At 41.1% G+C, this 27,572-nt stretch overlaps 1 protein-coding gene across 2 annotated transcripts; it reads left to right on the top strand.

The window, feature by feature from the left end:
- Nucleotides 1-60: 60 nt before the first annotated feature.
- On the top strand, nt 61-27,572 carry G3BP2 (G3BP stress granule assembly factor 2). Of its 2 annotated transcripts, XM_065634476.1 has the most exons (12): nt 61-234; nt 9,154-9,272; nt 14,208-14,289; nt 15,312-15,485; nt 16,386-16,476; nt 17,465-17,567; nt 19,013-19,190; nt 20,465-20,563; nt 23,814-23,916; nt 26,038-26,166; nt 26,361-26,479; nt 27,203-27,572. In XM_065634476.1, the coding sequence occupies exons 2-12, from the start codon at nt 9,178-9,180 to the stop codon at nt 27,473-27,475; spliced, it is 1,446 nt and encodes a 481-aa protein (XP_065490548.1). In that variant the 5' UTR covers nt 61-234; nt 9,154-9,177; the 3' UTR covers nt 27,476-27,572. The 2 variants fall into 2 exon arrangements, with proteins under 2 accessions (XP_065490548.1, XP_065490549.1); XM_065634477.1 differs by lacking the exon at nt 20,465-20,563.

The raw sequence follows: 27,572 nt of genomic DNA, 5'->3' as shown, positions 1-27,572 counted from the left end.
GCCCCGCCCAGCTCCCTCCTTTCTCCGCTCCGCGCACGCGCGCACAGGCACGCGCGCACCGGAGCCCTGGCCGCCCCTCCTCCGCCCGGCCGTGACATCGCCGCCGCCGTGCTCCGGTCGCTCCGTCCTGCCCCCGCTGCGGGACGCGCCGAGGGACAGGCTCACCGCGCCCGACAGCGAGCAGGTCCTGGGGAGGACGCGCCCCGGCCCCGCGCCCTGAGACTTTTTCCCTAGGTGAGCGATGGGAGATCGGGGAGTTGGCCCCGCGGCGGTTCGGGAGGGGCGGCCGTTTAACGGTCGCGGGGCTGAGGGGAACGGCGCGGGAGGCGCCCACCAGGCGGCAGCGCCCTGGGGCCTGGCTTTGCCGTTCGCTGCTTGCCCCGCCTCGGCGCGGCCGGGCCCGGCCGCTGGCTCTCGGCCCGGTTTCTCGCCCGGTGTGGCGCGGGGGCGGCGGAGCCGGGCCGGGGCGCGGAGCGGGCAGTGGGGGGGGCTTTTGTTCGTCGTCACCTTGACGGCGTGTTGCCAGCCGACGATCTGGCTTCCACCTCGCCCCGAGCGGTGGGGGGAGGCCCGGGGAAAACGCGCCCGCTTACCCGCCGCTTCCAGGCGTAACGCCTCGAGCCCTGCGTTACTGGGTGCTTGCTGCAGCGTTCGGCCCTGTTCTCTACCCCTCATGCGTCGTCTCCCAGGGGCCTCTAGAGGTATCGGGACTTGGGCACGTGCAGGATGCTGCTTTCTCAGTCTCATTTGCACTGCAGAAGCAACCTTAGCTTTCCATCCTCAGCTCTCTGAGCCCTCCTTTTCTCTTAGGAATTGATGCTGCGATAGCATCACTGGCAGTAAAATCTCTCCCAGCTCTGCGGACTTTGCCTTTCTCTGCTTCCTCTTTTCCCTATCACAACCTGAGCATCTCTGTTTTCACACATAATATGGCTGAAGTTCTTATGAGCACCTTTTATTCTGCAAATCTGAATGCTTTGAGTGGATCTTCTGTGAGCTTCTCTAGTTTGGCTTCTGAGCTGAGCTTGGTGTGTTTTCAGGCTTTTGCTCCCCTTAACCTCGGAGGACTAAAGTAAAGGTCACTGCAGTTCCAGTGTGGGTGCACAGGAGCATCCTCAGGGCAAAGATTTCAGATTCCTTGGTAGCTGGTTGACCCTAGATCTTGAGCTTTGTTCCAACTAGTACCACTGCATGAAAGAAGTAATGTGGTAGAGAATGAGAGAATATAAGATTGTTTGATTTCAACCAGAAAGACTTAGTCAGTCGTCTTGAGTTTTTTAAATTGTGGCCTTCTGTGTGGGTTTGGCACTTCCTGAGCCCTCTAGGCATTTCAAGTTCAGTGTGCAAGTGTTCTGCTTTGTTTCAGAAAGAAATGTAAAGATACCCAAGATATTTTTGATCTGTCAAGAAACAGAATAAGTTATTTTGTTCCTTGCTCAGTTTTTGTGCAGGTAGACTACTTATATGCAACCTGTATTTTTAAAGCTAATATTCTTTGATCTATAATGGGATGGAGGAGTGTGAGGGGAAAGATAACCTCTCTTACTAAGAATTTATTTTTTGTGTAAAGTGCTCTCTACTGCCATTTCTCTTATGGATGCTTTTAATTAGGGAGGAGTAGCAGAATAAGATCAGTGACCAACTTAGAAGAAATGGTTACTTTATGGTATAGGCCATGCTGTCCTGCTCAGTGCTGTGTGGCAGACTTAAAATGAATTAATATGGAGCAAGCACTACTATGTATACCTAAGTTCCTCAAAATAGTATAGCTGTATTATCATAGCACTGTGAGTGGGTATAGGGTTTGTCAGCTTGCATTCTGAGCCAAGAAGGTCATGTTAGCAAGGAACTCTTCCAAAGTTAGGGATAATTTATAATTAAGGAGGCATTCTGTCTTCATTGTGATTGTAAGTATGCCTATAGGGCCATACCTGCCCTAGGAAAGCCTTTTCATTCTTAAGGAAACAACATCCTGCTGAACTTGTGGGCTCTGGTAGCTTGGGTGTAAGGGACATAATCCTTGTTTACCATTTGAAATGTTCTTGTAATATACTAATTGGCAGATGTGGGCTCGCTGTATGGAATCACGATCTATATCATAAGAATTTTTCAGTACCAGAATATCTTTTTTTGCTGTGACAGCTTGCTTAAACTGAAGAAAAAACAGAATGAGCTGACCGTCCAGTCTACTTATCTGCCAGCGTCCTTACGAACAAAGTGTTTTCCTTTATGGAACTGAGGTTTTCAATTATACATCTACTGTGTTATTTTTAAAGAATATTTTACAGTGCTGAAAATATGCTGAGGAAACACAGTATCTTAACACACAGTGTTGAATTAGAGTCTTCCTTCTTATTGTAGTAGTTGTGACACTGGATGTCATTTCTTTTGAGACTATTTGACAAATGAAGAACAGCATTGCAACTTAGGAACACGCGAAAAGATTAATATGTCAGACTAATAGGTATATCTGATGAGATATCAGAAGAAAGGCACTGAACCTGGCATTGGATGATGATACAGAGGTGTAGAGGCTTCCCCAGAAGGTGTGATACCATTGACTACAGTTGCTATTGTTATTGTTATTTGGGTGGGTGTTAGCCTTTTTGCATGGTGCAGTTTAACTGCCCAGAAGATGGTCCCCTCTAATAGTCATGTGCCTAAAATATAGAGTGCCATTAAATTCCTCTCTCAAAAAAAAAAATTAAAAAGAACCCCAAACTAAAAAAACAACACACCAACACCCAAACCACTGGACTGCTTAATTTGAAAGAGCTGCATACTGTGCCTTGGGACTCAGCCAGTTCAGATTGTAGCAGATTAGGTGAAGCAGATCATAAAGTAAAGGGATTTTATTAGTTTATACAGGTTGGCTGGCCCTTACTGCAGATGGAGGATGATCTGAGTGCTTACCTTGGAGAGCATGAAAGAGAGAGAAGGTACTTTCAGTACTGAACAGAGTTGTTTGGAACTTCCAATTGCTCTTTTAGTATTTTTTCTTTTTAGTCGATGCTTATTTTTACTTTACCATGGAGTACCTGCCAGCCTTTGCAGAGCTGTATGACAGATGCCCTAGCTTGTGCTAGCTGGACTGTCAGTTGCAGTTTGGTATTTTAGCTTTATTCAAGGTGTGGCTACTCTCACAATGGGTTGCAGTAGTGGCATCTCAGAGTCATGGTTATGGATCGTGGTAGAAAGCACACTATTTAAGGCATTATTTGCTTGTCTGTAGTAGGAAAAGCTGTTTAAAAGTGGTAATTTGGATTTAGGAAAAATGTGTCCAAGATAATGAAAGCTGTTCTCCTGTTCCTTTTTTTTTCTTCTCTTGGCTTCTGTGGTGTGGGAAACACCACAGTGTCCCTCATGGCTTCACGTCATGTGCTCACTGTGTCGGGAGCATCTTTCTGATTTGCAAGAGCATTTTGCCAAATTTTATTTTCAGTTTAAGTGGTATATTCAAATCTGATCTACGACTTGGACATGAGTTGCAGACTTTTGGATTTCAGAACAAGCCATGCTGTTGCAGATGTATGTGAAACTGTAGCTTGGTGTCTGTGTGCTTACGGTCACAGACTAATTGGTCTATGGAAGAATTGTTCAGAGGATGAAATTTACTTGTCAGTAAAGCGAAATATTTTACTTGCTCATGGTTTTTCAGTGAAGCCAATGGAGAGGCCTGCGTCTTCCTCCCACACCTTACAAGTTTGTCTTGATGAAGGTTAACTTCAAGTATAGATGATGCTTTCTTGAGCTCCTTTCAGAACTCTGTTCAGCTTTTTCTTTTAACGTAGAATTGGTGGGGCATCCTGGCAATGTCACTGTTGTTGGTCTGTCTTGAAACATGATGGAGGTAGGTTTGAATTACCTCTTTTTGTCGAGTTAAAGACTTTGTGCCAAAGTTTGTTCTTTGGATACCTAAATTTGAGGGTGTGTGCCACCATATGGTAATTCAGTCATCACTTCAGGTAACTTAGTGCCTTGCCACAGATAACTATTTACACTTCTTTTTCTATGGGTAAGGGAAATAATAATGAGAAAGCATACATATATTTTAGAAAAAAAGCTTCTCTGATGTGAGAGCTGCTTATTGAGCAAGATGTATGCCAGTGAACATTTTCACTACTCAGCACTTAGTGGCCTTCAGTACTACTTCAGAAACAAATTGCTACTGCCCTCCTGTGCAAACTGATGGGTGATAGTTTGGGTGGGTTTTGTATTTATTTGAAGAACTGACAAACACAGCTTAATAAATAAAGTTTTATGTATAAAGATGATTATGGGCTGAATGAATTTGCACACTTAATTCAGTGTGGACTTGAGAAATTATTGCGGCAGTTGACTCCCACATACTTCAGCATTGATGTCCCAATATGAGCTATATCTCATCGTTTTATCCCTTAGCAGTTTCATCTAGTTGCGAAGGCTATCATCTTCCTATATTCGTCACGGCTTGCATTTGTTATTCCAGGCCATCAAAAGATGGTTTTTGCAGAGCTGAGGAAAGTCTGTAATAATCTTGTATTTGAATCTAACAGAATGTAGTTTTGATGTTGTGACAAGGTTAAATTAATGTTACTATTTATTTCGAAACTAGCAGTTGCACTCAGTGTTGCTCTTTGGAGGAAAATAACCTTTGTGCTTTTGTTCATTTGCTTATCTTTGCATGCAAATAACAAATTTCTTTCTGTGCTAACTCTCCCTTTGTTTTTGTTTTCTTGAAAGAAGTGAACATGACAATAACTCAAGATAGGAACTTGGTTGTTTGAGGTAACAGTGACAAGCTTATCCAGTCCTGGCTGTAGGCTTAAGTTGTTGTTAAATTGTTATGAACTTGAGTTGTACAAATTGAAGTTGCAAGAAGTATTGCACTGGTGCATGTTACCTCAGGTTTGGAGTCTGCACCCTCAGGTAGGTGCCTCTGTATCCCTTACCTCTGAGCCTTGTCTAGAGAAGAAAAGAATTCCATGTTCCATTGGGTCCTCCAGTTTGAGAGTCTATTACAAAATGTATCACATGGCTGCCAGTTCTCCTTGGTTCAAGAATGCACTGCAAATCCAGGGTACCTTTCTGGCAGCACAGGAATTGGAAGTACTGAATATGGTGGAAATTAAATTTTGTTAGGTAATTGTTACGTCTGCTTGATGTAGGCAGAATTACTTGTGGATGAGCAACAATTGCATGGGTGTTAGCCTGTCTGTGTAGCTTATGGTTTTTATCAGTGTGTGTGATGGAGGGGCATTCTATAACACAACAGTTGTACCATAAAGAAACTAGTAGATAAATTTTCTTGATTTTTGGTGTTTGCCATCTCAGTTTCAGTATTTTGTTTCTGGGTAGTATGTACTCGAGTGTCACAAGCATTAAGTTCTCATTAAGACACTTTCCCAGTGGCTGTCCAAGCTGACGTAAGAATGTGGCTCATTTCATTCAAGTGAGACAAGTGCGCAGATTCTTCTTTCGTAGCTGTTATTCCTTTACTCTTGAGTATGTACCAATGAAAACTGGAAAAATAAGTATATGTATATGTATTATCTATGGGGCTTCTGTTAGTGCCTAGCAAAACATGGAGATACCATTCTTTGTGAGTTTAGACTATTTAAATTGTTGATGCCAATGCCTTGGGTTTTTGCTTAAATTTAATTGGTGCCTTTACCTCCAAACACCTCCTCGACCTGAAGAAGGTGCTATACTAATTGGGACATGTGGAGATGTTAACATTTTTAAAACCTGCTTTCACAGCACCCGTGTTGATAGGAAGGAGTATTGGCACTTTCATTTTACTGCCTTTTAATGTCTCAGGGACCTGAACAGTTCGTTAAGCCTCCGCTACCCCATAGAGATCTTTGAAGAGATAATGAAAGGAAGTAATACTGAGACAGGTGAAGAGTTTTACTGAGACATCCTGTAAAAAACTATGATTCTGTGATGTAAATCAGTAGTGCCATCACTTGAAATATGGACAGAGGTGGACTATACTAATCTCTTTGAGCATGTAAACCAACTTATGTTTTAAGTCGTTAGGGAAGAATTGACTGTGTGTGATTATTGCTTACTTGCCTTTCTCAGATTTTCTGAAAGGTTTCAGCAGCCTTTCCTGAAATAGCACAGCTTCCAGTGAAGAAAAGATCTAGTATGATACAGATCTGATGTAGTGTAATGACTTGTCACAGATTATTATGTTTTGTATCCAGCGGCATGTTCAGTGTTCCTTGCGGCATGCCAGCAATTTGTTAACATATATACTTTTCTTATTGCTATATTCATAAGAATGTGTGTTGGCTGTGATCTGCTTTTAAATAGTTTCTTTAATAAAAAAATAAAGGGATGAAGCTCTGTCCTTGTGTATTCTCACAAGTGCTTGTGGTAATGACTGTATCATCAGTTTTGTGTTCATCACCTGCTGATGGGCAGGGGAGCAAAAAAATAGCATACTCTTACCTGTAGAAACTGAGGTTCTTTTAAGGTTGGTTTCTAAGTAAAATTCCCATGTGTGTGCTATTACTGTAGCATGAGTCATGTTAGGAAGATCCCCAAATAGCTCAGTTTTTGTTTCTTTGGAGGTTCCCACTTTGAATATGCACAGAGCTCAAGCTCTTGATGTCCTTTAGTGTTCTTGATGGTTGGTTTTGGGTCTGATTATCAAAATCACTTCCTCCCAGGGGCTTGCCATGAGTCCCTGCTAATACTGTGTTTCAGAGTCTTGGAAGGTTATAATAAAAATTTTGGATAATCTTAAAGTAAGTTTTCTGATTTTTTTGACTCCAACTTGTATTCCAGGCTTTGCCTGCTGCCTTGCCTACAAGGTTTTCAGGCCATTGTTTCGAGTGTGATTCCTGGCTAGCTCTATTTGGGAACAGTTTTTGGTATTGTCTTGTGGCTTGGATTGCTGGGTTGAGATTATTTTGACAATCCATTAAGTGTAAACTATTTCAGCGAAGTACTTGGGTTTTTTTATTCAGAGTTCCCTTTTGATGCAAGATCTGACATGTTTGTGGCGCTTTTCCTGTTTATATTTTAACTTTATTACAGGCGCTTCTTGAGCTGAGGTTAATCTCTAAATTTCACTTCATGTGCTTGATGTCCTGGCCAGCTGTAATTGCAAACGGTCTTTTTTATTTGCTGTTGAGTTGAATTGCCTGGCTGAGGTTATTTTGGTAAGAAAACTAAAGTCTTATTCTAGCATTATCTCCAAGTTTGAAACTTGGATTTTTGACCTGGTATTCTTTGCCTGCTGTTTTGTCTACACATTTGTTACTTGAAAGAGAGAAAGTAGATAAAGCTTTCTTTAGAGAATGGGAGGGAATCTCATGATTGCAGGCCCTGGTATTTATGAGTGAGTTCAGCCTTCCTGACATGAACTGAAAAAAGCAACATATCAAGTCCTGGCAAGCCATCAAACAGACTTCTACAGTGCTGAAGATCATTTTATGACACAGGTGATCTGTGAGACAGGATGGGTGGGTAGGAGTATAGCAAGTGAAGAACTACTGTTGGAGGCAGGAGAAATTCCGGAAGTTATAGGTTGGCTGGCTTCTTGTTGGTCCCTGGAGAGGCTTGTAAAGCAAATCCTGGGAGTCGTGTTGAGGTCTGTGAAGGATAAGGTGTTTGGAACAGCCAGAGTGAATATACCAAGGGCAAATCATAAGTGACCAACTAGCTTGCCCTCTGTGATGACATGAATGGCTCAGTGGAAGAGGAAAGTACAATAAATGATGCTATGATTCTAAATGTGGTTTACCTTAATTTCAGTAAGGCCTTGGTTTTCTGTAGTACCCTTGAAGCCAAATTGGACAGCTACCCTATGAGGTGGATGGGGAAACTGGACAGCCAGGATCAACAGGTTGTGGTGAGTGATACAAAGTCCAACTGATAGCTGGCTGCTAGCAAAGTTTCTCCGGGAGCAATACTGGGGCTGATGCTGTTTAATGCTGTTTGACACTTTTCTTATGACCTGGATGATGGGCTAGAGTGATCCACAGCAAGTTTCTGGAGGGATAGCCTGGAAATATAGGCTGACAGGAACAGCACAAAGCTCAGTAAAGGCAAATTACCATCTCCTGCATGTGCATGGAAAAACTGCGTGCAGAAGTAAAGGCTGGGACATGACTGGGTAAGAAGCAGCTTTGCACAAATGGACCTTGGTATCCTGGCAGAAAAGTTGAATTTGAGTCAGCAGCGTACATTTGCAGTGATGAGGGCAGTTGTGTTCAAGGCCGAACAAGCAGGAGCGTAGTCAGCAGAAGTAATTCTTCCCTTCCACAGAGGATTTGAGCACCTGGAGAATGGAGGCTTTGAGAGGGCTGGGCTTGTTCAGCCTGAAGAACAGAGGAGCAGCGTGGGGAGGTGATACATTACTGCTGCCTTCAACTACCTGATGATAAAATGGCAGCCGACAGGCACAAACACAAATGGGAGTTCTGTTTACATGTTAGCAAATAATCTTATCCAGAACTTGTTTTAATGAGCAACATGTTAGAAACCGGCCCTTGGAGTTGAACCAGGTGACCCCCAGAAGTCCTTTCTGAAATAAATTATTCTATGACAAATGTGAAATGCAGTGAGCTTGGACAAGTAGTACCTAAGATTTTGGTCATCTCTGAGTTATAAAGGTTTCCCTTCTCAGTCTACAGGGAATGCGAATCCAGCTCAAATAATAACTTCAGAATATCAGTGCTACCACCTGTGTGCTACAGATGTGAGAGTAGCCTTTTGAAGCAGGTACACTTTGAGATAAAGGAATATTACTGTCCAACTTAGGAAAGTATACTCCTGTTTGTTTTGCAGTGCTGTTGAACTTGGATTTTTAATTGCTCATCTCTTTATTGCCAAAGTGTTACATGAATGGTGGTAGATGTTTTTAACAGTTTGTTTGTTTGTTCCTTGGTTGGTTTGTGTTAGTTTTGTTTTGTTTTTTTAAAGCACCTGTTCTTTAAGGGACTTAGTTTCCCCTATTCCTTCTTTGTCAAAGTAACACATGAATTGACTGAAATGTTTCTATTTACTCAAAGGAGGTGGGAGAGGTTGTCCTGAATTGGTGGAGAAGTTCTGTGTGAATTAACTTCCTACTCGCATAATTGTTTCAATTCTAACATCATTATGGTCACCCTTTTATGAGGGTTGTCTTCAAACTAATATGAATGTTCTTAATTACAGCATTTGACACTGCATACCAAAGAAATGGTGATGGAGAAGCCAAGTCCCCTGCTCGTAGGGCGGGAGTTTGTGAGACAGTACTACACTCTGCTAAATAAAGCTCCTGACTTCTTGCACAGGTAACACTTGCACACACAAAGTGACTAATGTTTTTGTACAAAAATGTGTATTGTTCATTACAAATCAGATAAATATTCATTTCTGAGTATGTCATGAAACAGACGTCACTAACTTCTGGGCTCTTAGAAAACTATTTCATCTTACTGAAAACTCTTCAGGCTCAAGAACCAAGTCTGACCATATGGTTGTATGGCATGTTAGCAAGGTATTTCCTGTGTGGAAAAGTGAGCTATTTCTTAGCTGATAAAATGGTAATTTGGACATATTCCAGAAATACTTGCCTAAAAAGACAGAAAAAAAGGAAAGAAAATGGAAGCACTTGCATTTAGTACCTACAACAAGCATGCTTATTATTTCAGGATACCATATTTTGCATTGCCTCTTAAAAGTTTTTCCCCAGATTATGACTGGAGATTTAATTGGAGATTTAAGTATAAATGTCATGGCCTGGACAAGGTAGGTGGAAAATACAGTAGTTTTCTTTACCTGTGTTCATCCTTTAAGTGGTACTCTGAATGTGTTTCTTCCTTCCTTTTTGTTGTTGTTGGTTTGTTTGGTTGTTGGTTTGTTTTGGTATTTTCCCCTTATTTTTCTGGTTTTGATTGGCTACATGCAGCTTGTCACTTAAGATTTTGTATTTCCACATTTGGACTTAGAACAGCTCAGACTTGTAATAAATAAAGGTGAAAGTAGCTTTGCCTGTGTATAAAAAGGAAAAAAGCAATCACTGCTTGGGTTGGTCTTGTCTGAGAACTTGACATAAGGTTCATGGTGAAGAATTGGACTGTCTGATGGAGAACAAGTTAAAGCTCTCAGATGGCTTACTTAAGAATTCACTGTTTTGAATAATGCCTCTTTTCATCTATAGCTTTGAGTTAAGGAAAATGAATGGTGTCATTTTTAATTAAATCACTGAACCACTGTGGAACCATGTTGTTTTCTGTGTTTAAATCTAGTTTTTAAGGCATCTGAGAATCTATGTTTTGTAATCTAACAGAAGTTGAAAGCAGGTTTTTTAGCCATTGCAGAATTTTTTTTTCTCACCCTCAAAACTTCAACAACTGAGACTGATCAAATTAACAACTGGGCAAATATGTTCATATAACACATTGATACCTGACATACAAACTGTCATCTCTCTTTGACCCAAGAACTACATTCATTAGGTACGTATCATAGCTGGGTGTTCTCCCCAAGTGGCATCGGAAAGGACCTCTGGCCTTGGAGGCACCTCTTTGGCAGGTCCGTCAGTAGTTAGCATCTTGTTGATACGCATTATTATCCATTGCCTATAAAGGTCAAGCAGTTGAAATTCTTTTAACAGACTTAAAGAGTGATTCTACCAGTTTTTCAAGGCAACAGTTATGTTGTGAGCGATGATGCAACAAAACTCCTGCTATTGAACAGCAGAGTCACTTTGGAATGATAGAAAAGCCCAAGTTATTAAGACAATTTTCTTGTTGAAGTGTGCTGTCATTTTGCTCTGTAACCCAAAAATTGTTTCTGTAAACAAAGATACAGGGAAGAGTTTATGAGGGCTGATTAGGCCATGTTTCCCAGCCTGATGTCAAAAGCAGAGCGAGAATGCTATCAATTCTGCACTGAGATTGTCTTTTGCTTTTGTAACATTTATTTTCAATTGCAGTTAAACTGTATATCGGGGTAAATCACCATGCCTCAAACCTGGTGTTGAAAATAGTCTCTGATTTTGCTCATAAGAGTGTTTACCTGTAATGATTGTGACTCTAACCTTGGCAGGATTTGAAGGGGGTGTATGCATTTTGATTTAAGAAGCAAAATACTGTTGGTATGTTTTTCCTCCCTGACTGCTTCAGTCCAAGGCGGACAGCCAGCTCTTCCAGGTTTACCTTCCCTCTGCCTTCCCTGAATATGGAAGCATTAGGGAGCTTGTGTTCCTGGTACGTTTGGGATGTAGACCGATGTTTCTAGATTGCGGTGATATGGCATTGGCAGAAATCTACATGTGGGGAAAAATGGTGTCTGTGGCCTGTTGAAGACAACTTTGATGCTTTATGGGAGGTACTAGATATTGTTCCCACCCCTCTAAATCTCAGGCTTGACTCAACTCTTGACATGCAGCTTTCCAAATTATGCTCTATGCCTAATAGGTTGAGTGGGAACAGGGAATTGTCCGTAGAGTCTACCTTCTTAAGGAAATTGTGTTTTCATCAAGGGCTCTAGTCCAGAGACACTACACTTCTTCGTTTTTAAGGCGGAGGTGCTGTTGATGGCTGGTTGGTTAGCTGTCTCCTGGAATGGCCCTGCTGAGATTGGGGGAGCTGGATAGACACTCATGAGGCAAACTCCCCATATGCAGGTGATACTCTGGGCTCAGGAATATTCTCTGTCAATCTGAAAGTTGGCACAGATGTCACTGAAAATAACATCTGTGAAATTTCTCTTAAATACCTCTGGACAGAACTGTCCTAGAGGTTTTGATGTGGTTTGGTTGAACAAGTTGTTAAAATCATAGCTGATTGTTGAGTTGCTTGTAGGAAATGTCTTCTAGCCATCTTTAGTCTCTGCCACTGCTGTCGCTTTTTTTGGACCACGTAGGTGACTACTTTTTTCTAGTAAGGCTCACTTACAGAGGACATTTGCCTTTCTGTTCTTTGGCCCCACATTGTTTATGAGTGATGTTCATCTGAGAGGGCATCTTATCTTCCATCTTCCTCTTGCTGTTAGTCTGAACAATTTGCTCACTGCAGTGGAAGGATTTTGGTTTTCATGGTTTCCTGGTGCTTGACATACTCCTTCTTGCAGGCAGTGAGTTTGAACAGCAAGTGTTTAAGTTATTTGTTGACAGCACGAAGTATCCTGTCACAATTCATTATCTAAAGCTTATCCATGGGTTGCAGGTAGGCAGAGATGAGCATGCCCTCCAATGGGTGTTACTCAGTGTAGTTTGCATGTGTCTTGCACTTTAGGTTAATTTGTGTGGCTTTCCTGGCTCTTTAACTTCAAATCTATAATTCCCTATAGCTGGGGATTCAACATTTAGTCCTTTTTTGATCTGCATTTCCCACTTGTTACATTTTCTGCCTACCAAAGAGTTTGAACGGTTCCTTAAAAGCAAGTTTAAACTCTTGGTCTCCCTGTGAAAGCACTTAGTAAGATATGCTGACTGTCAGAGAGTCTACTTCGGAATTTAAAGAGTGAAAATATGTTTTCCTATCTGCTTGTGTGCTGCCTCAACTGAACTTTTGTTTTTCTGTGCTGTTAGGAAAGTGCAGGACCATGCTCAAAAACGTGGTTATGCAGTTGGTGCCAAAGAAAACAATCTTCTATTTCCCAGACTTTTTTTTTACATAGTCATAGGAGTTAAAATCCTGGGTTTGTATTTTCAGGAGAGTAGAACTGGGAAGAGTTTCTAGGTTTAGAAATGCAAATGTGGAAGTGGTAGTGTTTAATTCCGTATGTTAAAACTGACCCTTTGCGTTGGCTTGTTTAGCTAGAGATAAATGTTCTGTGTCCTTGCCAATCTGTGTGACAGTGAGTTTATGAGAAGAACTTAATGAAAATTTTATTTCATATATGCAGTACGAGGGTGGATAATAATGGTATCCAGTAGAAGTAAGGCAAGTGTTAGGACTGAGACCTCATGGCAATCACTTCCTAGGCAAAAGGTGCTTCTAAATAAAAAAGGGTGTGATATTATGTTTTTGCCTGATCTTCTATTAATTTAAATGTGCAGAAAATATTAAGCATGTGTCACATACTTTATAACCTGCCAGTAAAAATCCAAAACAAAACTTAAAACTGTTCTGGGCTCGAAATTTGGAAGTGGAAAGAAAAATATTGGAAGCAAGTGTACGTATATTACATATAAAAAAATAAAAGTTTTTGAAATCCAATCCAGAAGCTTGGTCGAGAAAGGATTTTTGTTTGGTTTGGTTGGTGAATTTGTTTGTTTTTTTTCTGTTGTTATGGTGGTTTTTTGGTTTGGCATGGTTTTTTTGAGTGGTCGAAAGGTTTGTGCTATTTACAAGACCAAAAAGACACTGCTACTTGTCGGGTAGCATAAACGTGGAATATTAGTCTTGTGTCAAAAGTTACACAGTGGAGGCTGCTATAAGTAGTGATTCAATTACTGTAAAAAATGTTGCAATTAATACAAATGAAATATTGTTCACTGTCTAACTGTAAGAAAGATAGAGAAAATGCTGCTTTTGGGCTACATCTACTACTGAACTTATCCATTGGCATGGCAGCAGTAAGATGTAGTTTTGTTTGGCCTTCTTTCATTTGCTGTTTATAACACTTGATTTCAGACAGCATTTCTTGTGGAGGCTTTTTATTCAGCTATGGTGCTGAAAAGAAGAATCTGGTGTTTTCTAATAGTTTGGAGGTTTGTAATGAGCTCTTTGGCCATTGTTTCTGAGAAAGCTGAAGTGTGAAATGACAGACATACAGCAGAATAGATGAGGAGGCTGGGTGCCTGGATAGCCAAGTTGTATAGACTGAATCCAAGAGAGAATCCCTCGCTGCTGCCACAAGCTTTGAAGAAAAGGGCATTCAGAGGAGAGGCACACGGGTTGTTCCTCCATAGGCTAATGCATTGCCTGGACCGTGTAGCTTTAACACAGTCAGGTGATTTTGACACAGGGAACCTTCAAGCCGCCTTCCTGAAAGGAAAGAAATCAAAGGCCGAGGTTGATGTAGGAGCTTTAGAGATAGATAGATAGATAGATAGATAGATAGATAGATAGATATAGGGCAAACTGAAATGCTGACTATTGAGCTTGTTTGTTCCTGTATTCTGGGAGCCTTGGAAGTGGAAAATACATCTTGAGTTGCTGTTTGTGCTGGAATTCCTGATGCATTCATTGAGCTGTACAACTTTTGGCTAAAATATTTGCTGGATTTGTTTCTATTTTTTCATTGCTATGACCTTTACATCTCTTCACGTGCAGGTTTTACGGCAGGAATTCTTCTTATGTCCATGGAGGACTGGATGCCAGTGGGAAACCGCAAGAAGCAGTGTATGGTCAAGCTGTGCGTATCAAAATGAGTCCTGTGGTCCTCATTGATGTTCAGAACTTCCTGTATAAATCAGTCTTTTTCTTTAACCAACTACTTTGACTTTCTTATCTGGTAAATAATGTTTTGTAATACTGCCTTCTGTTCAGAGGCAGATAGGAATTTGTTGGCTTGATTTTTTTTTTTGCTTGATTGTTGCTGTTGTTACTGTGGGTTGTGTTTGATACATTGGCTTTGCATCTAGATGGCAGCAAATACATTGAGGATGGGAAACAAAATCAAGAGGACCTGTTAGACTAGCCTTATTTCAGTTAGAAGTGGTTCCTTGGGAAGGAGACTTTGATCTTTGTGGCTTACATTGAATTTTGTATGTTATAATACCAAATTCTCCTGTGGGTGGAGTTTTCTTCAAAAGGAATAAAAGTGAAATAAGTCGAGGAAACATAAGTTTTTGCTTTGGTTGTAGCTTTTTCTCAGAATAATGTCTGTTACCTAGGGGCATCTGTTCACGTGGTACCCACATCTTTGAGCAACGTTGCTCTTAGCCCAGGGCAGGTTTGGTTTCTTCTCCTTTTGCCAGCTGAACCTGGGTTGGCAGTAGGAAAATCTTGGCAGTGGAGATGTTACCCGCTCCTGTGATGTTTGGGTACTTCATGGATATACAGATGGGGGTTTATGTTTGCAGGAGTGGTCGTTGGTTTTTTTTTTTTTAAACACAAGGTAAATCCTCTCCCTCTCACAGGCTGTTTATAAAATGAAAGCCTTAAAATAGGTCCTGTGTAGTAATACAGCTGGAAAAAGTGGATAGCATGTTGTAAGCTATTTGACTACTCTGAGAAGTACTTCAACTCTGGTGGAAAACTCCAGAATAAAAATTACATGAGCTCAGGTAGACTGTTGTCAGGGAAAGACAATTCCTTGTTCCAGAGCTTCAGTGGGGTGCTTTTTTGTGTTACTTAAAAGTACTTAAAAGGTACTTAAAAGGTCTAAAGCTCTGTACAAAACTCAACGTAGCTGAAATTTAACTCTGTTTCTAGGAGATACACAAGAAAGTGATGTCATTACAGTTCAGTGAATGCCACACCAAGATTCGTCATGTGGATGCTCATGCTACTCTGAGCGATGGGGTGGTTGTGCAAGTCATGGGAGAGCTGTCAAACAACGGGCAGCCAATGAGGAAGTTCATGCAGACCTTTGTACTTGCTCCAGAAGTAAGTATACATAAAATTGGTTTTAACTACAACTAATGATGATGGAAGCCTGACCTGTAGCTACAACTTGTCATACTGGGGCAAAAGATATGATCTGGATTTTAGAGCTTGGCCCAGAGGCTGTCATTAAATGTGTCACAGTATATGAATGCAGAGAAATGGGTATATTGGACCCATCCTGAGCTGGCTTATTTTTTCAGACTTGAGATATTGGAGCAGTAGAGCAAAGCAAATTGGAGCTTGCATTTGGGAGCTGCCATTGGCACAAATAAATTAAAAACAAACAAAAAAAAATCAGCTCTGCAGATCCAGTCTCTAGTGCAGTTTTCTTAAAGTCTGCTGGCACATGTGAGTATGGGTTGATGCTGCACAAGTTACTGCTCAAATTTAGCTCCTAGCAAAAGCAGAGCAGTGCTAGGGTAAAGGGTGTTTTGTGTTCCTTATAGTTCTTTTCCTCCACTTCATCACAAACTATTGTGTGGCTGATAAATAATGTTTCAGAATCTTCTTGAATGTCTTTGTTGCTTTCCTATGGAATGCTGTAAGCATACAGCCTCCCTGTGAAAGCTCATTCTATTTTTTTATTGTAAGTTTTCATAATAGGGAAAATTCAGATTCCTTGATGAAACTGAGGGACTTTATGTTTAGTTAGAACCTATGATTGTCGTGACTTAGCAAAAGTGGGTTTTTTCTGCTTGAAACTTCTGTTTTCAGTTGAGCGGAAGTCACTGTTCGATTGTTTGCTTAGAGAAGAGGTACCACTTGCAAAATGGCATTAGTGAAATAGTCTTCTACCAAAATATTGGTGTGTGCCTCAAAGTTTATATCTCTAATCCATCCATGTTGTTGACTGCTAATTTATAGGATTAAAAAAAAAAGCAGCATGCTGCTCTTTTACAGGGGTCTGTTCCGAACAAGTTCTATGTCCATAATGATATCTTCAGATATGAAGATGAAGTATTTGGGGATTCAGAAGGAGAACTTGATGAAGGTGAGAAGAACTGTACTTGTGATGTAGAGTTTGTTTGTCTTGTTCTTGTTCCTCTAGCACATGTGTAGAGCTTTCAGAAGTGTACAGAGGAGCTGGAAAAACACAACCTATATTGCATTCTCAGAGAGCATTGTAATTTGGGAGGGGACTGAGGCAGGCAGTATAGCTTATGTTGCTGGAACTATCTGCTGGTCCAAAACATTATGTCAAATTAAGGTGGTGTAGATGTACCTTACTCCTTGAAGGACCAAACTGGCTCAGGGTGGGTGAGGCTTGGTACAGAATGGAAATAACAAGCAGTAGTACTTTTGCTGCAATTAGTTTCATCAGGTAGCCTTGATTTCTCTGCTCAGTCGAATTTGTAGATCAAGTGATTTGAAGGAAAGAATCTAATTGGCTTTTCAAATATGAGATGTAATTCACATTCATAGCATCATCACATTCATCAACTCATTTCTACTCACAAGCTGAACTTGACCTTACTGTTTGGGTGGATTGTTTCCCCTCTGTTCATTGAGGCAAAGCAAATCAAAGGAAAGTACAGCCAGGATGTATGGACATGTGTTCACGTGATAGTTTCTGGACATTTTTCATGTTGGTTCTATGGAACAAAGCATCTTCGGCAAATCGTCCTTGTATTTGAGGTTAATCATAGTTTTAGGTACTGAGATTTATGAGTTAACAATGCAATCTTTCTCTTTTACTGCCATCATATGAAAAGCATGTGCTGCGTTCAAAGACCCTTGAACCTTCTTCCCAGAACTTTCTAGTAGCAATATGTTTCTAGTTTCTCCTTTTTGTGAAAATAGTAAGAAACAAAGCCTCTTAAATGAGTGGAAGGGTCTTCTGCCTTTTCTTGCAGCTGATTTCACCTTATTTTGTTGATTAAGCTTTAATTTGATTACTACTAGTTTGATCTCCTTTTATTTTAAGTGCGGCTTGTGTACGCTTGCAGAGGTGCTTAAGGAAGGTTTTATTTTTGTGTCAGAATCTGAGGAAGAGGTGGAAGAGGAGCAGGAGGAAAGACAACCATCGCCTGAACCTGTGCAAGAGAATGCAAGCAGTACTTACTATGAAAACCATCCTGTAACGTAAGAAGTCAATTTTATTCTATGAAGTTGCTTTTTTAACTAAACCAGCAGAATTGCTTTAGCTTTGGATTCTGGATGTGATTTAGCAGGAAGTGTAGGAAACTACATTTAACTCGATGTGGATCTATGTTATGTTAACGTATTATTTTGAAGCATTGATTCTTGAAGGGAGAGAGGAAGTGGGGGCTGTTGTTATGTTTGTAAGTTATTTTCATTTCTGGTTTCAAATGTGAGGTGAAAGGTAGCAACCATGTTTGTATACTGACTTAATGTAGTCTTAATTATATAAACTTCGTGAGTTGCATGATGTAATTTATAGGAACAGGTGGTTTAACAAGGGGGTGGCTAATGATACATTACCTCTCAAATTTGGGTAGCATTTGAAGTTGAGAGGAAGGTCTACTTTCTGAGAAGCTGCTGTACAGCTACATTGGAGGAATGGGTTTATGCCCCAAGTGTCTTCAAAACTAAACAAGATTAAAGAAAAAGGTTTCTTTATGTTTTTACAAGAAAAATACGTTTTGTTTAAAAACAAAAACCAACAACAAACAAAACCAAACAACATCAAAAGCCTGTGGGTTTTTTTGAAACATAGTTTAAAGGGCTAGAACTGATCACCTGCTTTCCTTGTTCGAAAAAAAAAAAAAAAATTACGACATCACTAGATGAGGTCTTACCAGCATCATTGGTAAGACTAAATGCAGGTCACATAATGCTTTTCCTGAGAAACCTTATAGAAGAGGAGAGTCTGCTGGAATTCTGGCAGTGACTTGGGAAGTTTTTGGTGCCTAAAAGAGTTAAGTCATGTTTTGGGGTTACTGTACCAATTGGAAAGAAGTTGCAAAGGCAAGATTCATTAGATAGTCACTTAGACATAGGCTAACACATGGCAGGAGCTGCATAGGCAGAAGTAGGTGGAATTTGGTAAACTTTTGGGGTGACTGAAGAGAGAAGTGAAGATGTTCAGATCCCTTCCATTTTGCACACGCAGAGTGGAGAAGTTATGTGCTATTTTCAATAAACAAGACTTGCAACTCCTTGGGCAGTGAACTTACATGGTGTTTTTGTAAATCAGCTGCAGGTTTCATTCCAAAATTGGCTTCATTTCTCTGTATAGCTGAATCTTCCATTGGTCTCTCTCCATGTTTCTATTATTTTAGGAGCAGCAATTCTTAAGCACCCAAGGATTTATATGTCTCTGTAATTTTCAGATTCTCTGCAGAGAATTGTAAATCATGTCTTTGCTTCAGCAGGAACAAAGTTGGCTTTGTATGCAACTACAGGGCTTAACTTTTCACAGTATTGTCAATGTAGCTGCCATGTGGTAGCAACTGGAAGCAGAACAATCTTTTTAATACCAACCGTTACCATAGCATAGCTTATATAAAAAGTCATAAAATACAAAGCAATTGATGAGCTGCATAAAGTGCATTTGATTATTGTAGCAATGGGATAGAGGAGGCGCTAGAGGAACCATCTCATGAACCTGAGCCGGAACTGGAATCAGAAACAAAAACCGAGGAGCTGAAAGCTGAAGAAGAGAAGACTCTTGAGGAGCTAGAAGAGAAGTCTCCCTCTCCACCTCCTGCAGAACCTGTTTCACTACCACAAGAACCACCAAAGGTTAGTTAAGATTCATGTCTTTGCTTCTGGGTGCAAATTTGGGTTTGAACTTAGCCTTTTTGACTGGCCAAACTGGTACCTCTTTTCAGCATCATGCTGTATGAACAGTTAGACTTAAACCTTGAACTTGTGAAAATGTGAAGTTTCACTCAAAAAGGAAAGAAGGTTAAAGTGCTGCTGAAGTCACTATTGTAAATAGAATGCTTTTCTTGTAAAGTGTGCGTGTGGTTTTCTGCATGTATAAAACTTTTTAAACATGGAGTTAATTTATTTTAAGAAAATACCTCAAGCTACCACCACCAAAAATCTCATACAATGGGAACCACTGTACTTCCTTGAGAAAACCCATAATGCATTGACACTTGCAAGATTGCTGGCAGTATACATTCAGAATCGATATGAGGTCATTGAAAGGGGTCTTATAAGAAAAATGGGGACAGACTTTTTAGTAGGGCCTGTTGCGATAGGACGAAGGGTAATGGTTCTAAACTAAAAGAGGGTAAATTCAGACTAGGTATAAGGAAGGAATTTTTTACAGTGAGGGTGGTGAAACACTGGCCCAGGTTGCCCAGAAAGGTGGTGGGTGCCCCATCCCTGGAGACATTCCAGGCCAGGCTGGACGGGGCTCTGAGCAACCTGATCTGGTTGAAGATATCCCTGCTCATTGCAGGGGTTTGGACTAGGTGAGCTTTAAATGTCCCTTCCAGCCCAAAGTATTTTATGATTCCGTGAATTACCATCTCCCTTAGAGGCAGGATGCCTAATCTTAAAAACCATCATGCAACCCATGTATCATCTGATGTAGTTACACCTAGGTAGTTTGAAAGAGATGGGAGGAACCGGTGAAAGCTGGAGAGGGGTCATTTTCTAGCTCCAGCATGTGTCCCCTATCTTTTTTTTCAATCCTTTTCCTCTTCATTTTTACTTCTGACTTCTGGCATCCACTTTCTTTCTTTGTGTAGAAGACACATAACGCTACAGGGTTTGCAGTCCGTGGTTTGGTTACATCATGGAAAGCAGTAATCTGGGGATGCTGAGGGAACCAGGCTCACTCAAGAAGTGACAGTGGGTACGGTACATACTTGCTCCACACTGTTGGAGTCCCCAGACAGCTAGAACTGCAAATCTTTGTGTATCTTTGTTGTAATGCTTGCGCAACAATTATTTAATAGTTCAATGTGAACCAAAAGTGTATTTTCAGCAGATGAGTTTCCCTGTAGGAAAATCAGTGGTTTGCGATGATTAGTAGTGTAGGTGTGTTGCCTTTCCTGCAGGCTTTCTCTTGGGCTTCAGTGACCAGTAAAAACCTGCCTCCTAGTGGTACTGTTTCTTCCTCTGGAATTCCACCCCATGTTAAAGCACCAGTCTCACAGGTAACCCATCTGTGAACACTTTGGATTGTCTCATTACTTCTGCAAACTGCTTCAGTTCTTAAACTAACAGAGCAATTTGTTTGACTTAAAATTGCACAGATTAATTGTGTCTTAAATGTTAATGCACTCACCTTGTTGCAAGCAAAGGCACGTACATGTAACAGGTGTAACTTTGGATGATTGTGACGTTAAAATCTGTTCATGTGGAAACAAGTAATCACTGCTGAACTTTTTTTGATCTATCTTAATGGGACATGGTTTTGTTTACACGGAGAAAAAAAAAAAGGAGGAAAAAACCCCTCCTCACAAAATGGTAGTTTTCTAAACTGTGTTCGACGGGGGTATTTCATTGCCAGAAGTGCGCCAGCAGTGAAAAACGATAGCACCATTTCCAAGAAGGTGCAAGATGGTCTTGTAATGCAAATGTCTACCGAAATACACTGGATTTCATGATCGGTTTATAATTAACTTGTCATAGAACCCTGTACCAACTTATGACTGTGTGAGGAATGGAAGGATTCATATTTCCTTGCCAAGACAATGCTGTCTTCCCATTCCTAGGTTGGTTGGGGGAGGAGGAGAAAAAGGAAAGAAGGTCTGACTGGGTGATTGCTGATGTCATGCACATGCCAAGCTGGTGTGAGATGGTCCGAGACTCTCAGTTCAGCTGCCTCCATGTTATAAAAATCCTTAAAATAAAAATTTGTGCTTTAATCTCTTCTACTGATGCTGCACACCAAAGCACTGCGTGTTGGAGTAGCTCATGTCCAACCTGTTTTAAAAGACCTCAGTAGAGCAGCAGGGTTACTGCATCTGTTGGGTTTGCACTGATATTTTTCTCAATTTTTTACTGACAGAGAAGAGCCTGTCTAGGATTGCCCTTCAACCAAATGCAGGTTAAAAAAAGAAAACAGAGAAAAATATAAAGGGAGGGGAAAAAAAGAAAAAATACCCCTTGTGTGGTGTTACTTCTGGTTTGTCAGGGCTGTCATGGAAATCAAATCATGGCTGTGTAACGAGTTGGGAAGCCTGTCTGTCTTCATCAGCTTCAAGAGGGCTTTGAACATTGAGGTAGTATTTAAGCAGTAAATGCTGTGGTTTTTCTAGTACAGAATAGATTTTCCTTATGCAAAACCAAAATTGTTTTTCTAGTTATGATTGATTTGCAGAAGAGAGGGTTGATTTTTGTAATATGACAGCAAGAATCATTTAAAATTACCTGTATAGGAGAGCAGAATATAGCTTAGAGGCATCCACTTAAAACTCTTTTGCATTGCCTATACAGCTTGTCATGCTTTCTGCCTTTTCAATTACTTTTGCTGTGACCGTGTTTAAGTAATTCTGCATGGAAGTTTCTGAATGATTCTTAAGTGGCAAGAATTTAAAGTCTTGGCTCTTCTGGAGACAGAATTAGTCAGTTCTCAGCTCATCTTCTTGCACGCTTCTCAGACATGGCATACAGAAAACTGGTAGAAAAGGCACGTGAACAATTTCTACAAGGGGTCACAAATCAGCAGCAGCTTTTTCCTCTTCTGGATCCATTGATGTCAGGTACTGTGCATGTAAATGAGGACAGTAGGTGGCCCCAATGGATGGGTGGCTCCTTTGGGATGCTGTTCTAGCCAGCATCTGTGATGTTAAAAGGCTGCTGTTAACTGTCCTTCTCATTCCTTTCTCCACATCACTCCCAATTTTTCCCCCACCTTTTATCAAGTTAAAAATATAGCCTCTGTAAGTACTAACTCAGCACTACTCTAAGGATGTGCACATACTGCTTTGGTTAGAAACCAGTTCTGTTCCTGTTTTGGTACAGCTATGGAGTTAAACAAGTCAGTGTTTCTTGCCCTTTTTCTTCTTAGAAATCAACAGGGACGGAAGAACTGAGTACTTAACCCTGATAGCAATAAGTATCTAAGAAATGGAGGTCTGAATGTACCGAGTTTCTCTTTAGAGGTATAATTTATAATGCAGTAAAGATATGTGAGTAAAAGATGGCAGGGGAGCTCCAGTGACCCATGAGGTGATATGACGAAAAGAGATTCAACAGGAAGGCTGACTCTTCTAGCTGATTCTTGGAATTAAAAAACTGATCCTAGCAATGCTGGAAGGACAAGCTAATGCCTAGCTGGGTAGAGCATGAGCAATAGGAGGGCTGAAACCTTTATTTGGTACGTAATACCTGCATATTTCCTGTAAAGTAGTCTTTTTACCCCAGTGAGGTAGTCTGGCTGGAACCGTCACTTGTCCTGAGTCCTCAAAGGAAAATAAGGGAGGTGTTTCACATAAGCCACTTCTCCACTGCAGTCTGGGCCTATAGCTGTTCTCCTTGTGTTTAGTGTTCCTCAGAAGTTAGTGTTCTTCTTTCTGCTCCTAAGGATAATTTTGTTTTTCCAAGTTAAGAACCCAGCACAGCAGCAGCTGCTGGACTATTGTACAGAAAATGGAATTTAAAACATGGTGGAAATTGCTTAAGTAACGAACAGGCTGTGTAGAAATATTTTTGATTGTTCTGTCTCTTTTTCCCCAAATTATCTTTAAAAGCATTTTTTGCTTGCAAAAATTGGAATAGATGTTTTAGTTCCTGCGAATTTGAAGGATGTCCTTTGAGCATCATGGTCTTGACATCAGGAAAGTTGAAGACTCCCCTCAGCAGGTAGTCTATAGAAACTGTCATTTCAGGGGGCTTTATTGTATCGGAAATACTTATTACACTTCAGAAGGCTTTTGTTTTGTTCTCCTCTTTCTTTGTGGTAGTTTCCCTGTAGTTGTTCTGCAGTGGAGGAAAAGAATCCTTCAGAGACTTGGAGAGATCTCTTTGTGTTCATCTCACACAGCCTCTTAATGTGTGAAGTCTGATCTTGGCATGAGGAAGCTTCCGTTGAATGATGCGGGCTTTTTAGTCAGATTGAGGAATTCTTGAGTTCCAGGGTGTTGGGGTCTCAACACCCGGTCCAACATGGAAGATTCACCTTAGCTGTGTCTCGGGGATATGTTCTGATTGAGAGATGTTTGCTTTGAACACTGCAGTCCTGGATTGGTACAGAGGAATTTATAGAGGTAAAAAAATGACAACATATTCCCAGCCATATTGACATGGATATATCTCTTCTGGAGTTAGTTTTGTGCATGCCACTTATCTGTGTTTTGTGTTGTGGGTTGGGTTTTTTTTTGGTTTGGTGAGTTTTAGGGTTTTTTGTTTTGTTTTTTTACTGGCCAGTGTTTAATAATGCATATTCTCCTCCTGTTTTAGCCAAGAGTTGAAACTAAACCTGAAGCTCAGTCTCAGCCTCCTCGGGTACGTGAACAGCGACCCAGGGAAAGACCGGGTTTTCCACCTCGAGGACCTCGACCAGGTAACGTGGATCAGCATGTGTGTGTCTGTTTGGGACTAGTTAATGAGAAGTGTCTCCTTGATGGATCTTGCCCATACCTGTATTGTATTTGGCTGACAATGAACTGTCTGTTCCTGCTGTCTTCAACTAGAAATGAGGGAATGTGATCAGAAGTCCAAGCTGGTGATGAGTTCTTGCAAAGCTCAAGGCATTATTTCCAAGCTTCTGTTTTGTTGGAATGTTTTTTTTCATAGTCAGGCTACTAGCTTATGTGCTTGAGTACCTTTCACGTGGCTTGATGCAGTTCTGAAACAGGTCTGTAAATGTGGTGGTTTTTTTCCATGTCCTCTGATTTTGCTGAACCTTTGAAGGGTTAAATGCCTGTTGTTGCTCTTTGTTTTAGAAGAAAACCTTCACAACGTGTCAGCTGATAATTTTATACATATTTTTTCATCTTGTGTAATTGTCAAAAATGCTGTTCTCCATTCGTCTGCCTCATATTTGTCTTAGTTTATAAGCAGGCAGCTCTTTTTATTTTCTTACTCATACCAAGTATTCAAGTCTGTAGGATGGTCTGGCTAGAAAACATGCACGTTTCCTGACAGCCATCACAAGTGGTGTTATGATGTCAAAGTCTTCTGAGTTGCATTCCTCAGTCCAGCCTGATCACTTGGCAAGCCTCTGTGCAGTTGGACAAAACCTATCTAGTCAAAGGCCCAGAATTACAGGTTGTTTATGACTTCATCATCTTCCCTAAGCATGAAATGAAATCACGAGTTGTAAGGGGGAAGTGATGTTTGTGACTATCCTGAAGCGCTAGTGTAAAGCTGGCAGGGTTTTGGCAAAGCGCTGCCTGCAGAAGTGGTTAAGCCTCAGTGACTGTAAGCCTCTGCACCAGCTTTAGCTAAAATTGGCTGTAATTACGGTTTTCAGTAAGTGTATGCCAAACTGCAGTACAGACTGGGCTTAAAAGTACTTTTTTTCTTTTTGCTTGGATAATGCAAATATATCTTCACTTGGGGCAACACCGAAACTGAAAGGATTTAAGAACCATGACATCTGTTAGCAGTTAACATTTCTTGGGTTTTTTTTAATGTCATCTGTAGCAGGGAGCAAAAGCTACAACTTGTGGTTAAATGAAGTTGCAAATCTTCATTTCTGCTACTCTTGGATACAGGTGCAGCAAAACTGTAGTGCAAGTCCTACAGAGAGCATGTAACAGCGCCCGAGTGTTTGCATTCTGATCTTATGCTGGGAGGTACCAGGGGCAGGGGAGAAAAAGCTGAAATCTCAGTTGACCAAATGTTAGAACTTCAGCCCTATAGTCTTATTTTCAAAGGAAGTCAGCGAGCCATTTTATTTGTTTAAGGAAAGCTTTCAAACACGCTAGCAAGCTTGTTGTAAATGGGCTTGTGGGGGAAGCCGAGGAGAGAAAGAGGCACATACCTACGCTGTAATACTTCGGGTACAGAAGGGGTAACAGTGTGCTGCTGTCACACTGCAAGGCAAGGGACGATTTAGTAGGGAAATACAGGGGAAGATTTTATTTCATGTGCTGCTAAACATACTTTGGTTGAGCTAGAGAGAACATGAGGAGCTCTCCTGTATTTGGAACAGAATGGTGGAATATTAAAGCCAGAAGGGGTGACTGGCAAACACTGTTTTTAATGTGAGTGCCCAAGTAAGGATAGTGGTGTTGTGCTAAAGAATTAATGAGATGACCTAAATCCAAATCTTTGAAAAAGTATGTTGTAATAGGTGGCGAGTTCCTCTTCAGTATCATGATTTAAGATATAACAGGAACCTCTTACACAAACTTACCTGATATGCCAGATGTTTCAGTTAACATGGATTTATTTAACCTAACCATGGAAAATGAATGAATAGAAAACAAATACATTGTGGTATTACAGAAAAAATGTGATAGAGATGTGCTCGTAGGTGACAAAATTGTCAGGACTATGTGAAGAGGAAGATAGTATCCTCCACCCTGTGTCACCCATGGTGAATATAAGCCCAAGGGCTGAAGGTACAGAATTGTTTGAGTGACTATTCTCAGTGCTGTTTGTAGATGCATTCATCAGAGTCTACACGCATGTTGTAACCTCAGTGGCTCTACCTTCTTCTTTCTGTTGATGGCAGGGAGAGGGGACATGGAGCAGAATGAGTCAGATAATCGCCGAATAATTCGCTATCCAGACAGCCACCAGCTCTTTGTTGGGAACTTGCCACATGACATTGATGAGAGTGAACTGAAAGAGTTCTTTATGAGTAAGTAACAATTTCAGCTGCAGAGACTAAAAGGAAAAACTCTAAAAGGAAAAGTCACATAACATTCACTTAGGGCCACACGGGGGAATTTCTACATGATGGAACTCTACAGGTGTTGTCTGGAACAAGCAGAGCAGTGGTAGAGCTGGCACTGTGGTTTTTGATGACATGGCTTTTCCTTTATGTTTTCCCAGGCTTTGGAAATGTGGTAGAACTCCGCATAAATACTAAAGGAGTGGGAGGAAAACTGCCGAATTTTGGTTTCGTGGTATTTGATGATTCTGAGCCAGTCCAGCGAATTTTAGTTGCAAAAGTAAGTATTGGCATTGATTAGATATCACAAGATGGATTGAATGCCTTAACCCCGAGGAGTGTGGGCTGTCCCCATTTGTGTTGCTGTTGTTCCTGGCATTCATTCAGGGACGACAGTTGTCAGAAAAAGATCATTTTGGCTTAGATTAGCTGTGCCAGCATTCCTCAAACTGCATCGTAGGGAATTCAGGATTTTTAGCTCTGCACATAGACACTGCATGGATCTCAACGCTTACTTTTAGAGATCCTTTTAAGCTGAAAGCCAGGTATGTGACATTTTGAAGGCCATTGCCTAGATCTTTGAATTGTACATCCTGGGGCAAGAAAAAGAAGCGAGGTTAGTTGTTGTTGTGACATGAGGAATTGGGAGAGGAGAAAACAGCAGTTTTCATTTCTAGTATGTGGGAGCAAGACCTGGTAGAGCAGTTCTTCAGGAACATGAGCCCTGAAGTGAAGAGTCTAAAGACAACCCCTGCCCTTACTTGAGAAAGAGATTTTAATTCCTTGCATGTCGAATGAATTTTAAAATGCTGTTCCATTTACTGTAGACTTCTAGGGCTGAGGTTGTGTGTTGCAGGGAACCCTTAACACTTAATTTTTGTCTTTGGCATGTAAGTGAAGGTAGACTGTAGCATGCAGCAAATGCAGTGTTTTCATATGCCTTGTGTAAACGATCTTTGTGAAATGGTGACTAACATGTGCCTTGAAAACTTTTCCCTATAAGCCTATTATGTTCCGGGGTGAGGTGCGCTTGAACGTGGAAGAGAAAAAAACAAGAGCTGCTCGTGAAAGAGAGACCCGAGGTGGAGGCGATGATCGTAGGGATATTCGGCGCAATGATAGAGGCCCCGGGGGTCCCCGTGGAATAGTGGGTGGTGGCATGATGCGAGACCGTGACGGAAGAGGACCCCCTCCAAGAGGTGGCATGGCACAGAAACTTGGCTCTGGACGAGGAACCGGGCAAATGGAAGGCCGTTTCAGCGGACAGCGTCGCTGAAATTTCCACTGTGGGCAGACAGTCGTGGCAGTGGTACATTATCCATCGTGTTTGCATTCTTGTTAATTTCTTTTGGCTTTGGAATGTGACACAGCCC

This window comes from Caloenas nicobarica, chromosome 4, assembly GCF_036013445.1.
Source record: "Caloenas nicobarica isolate bCalNic1 chromosome 4, bCalNic1.hap1, whole genome shotgun sequence".
NCBI classification, from domain to species: Eukaryota; Metazoa; Chordata; class Aves; order Columbiformes; family Columbidae; genus Caloenas; species Caloenas nicobarica.
The sequence above is the reverse complement of the archived record's forward strand: the minus strand, read 5'-3'. Positions and strand labels throughout refer to the sequence as shown.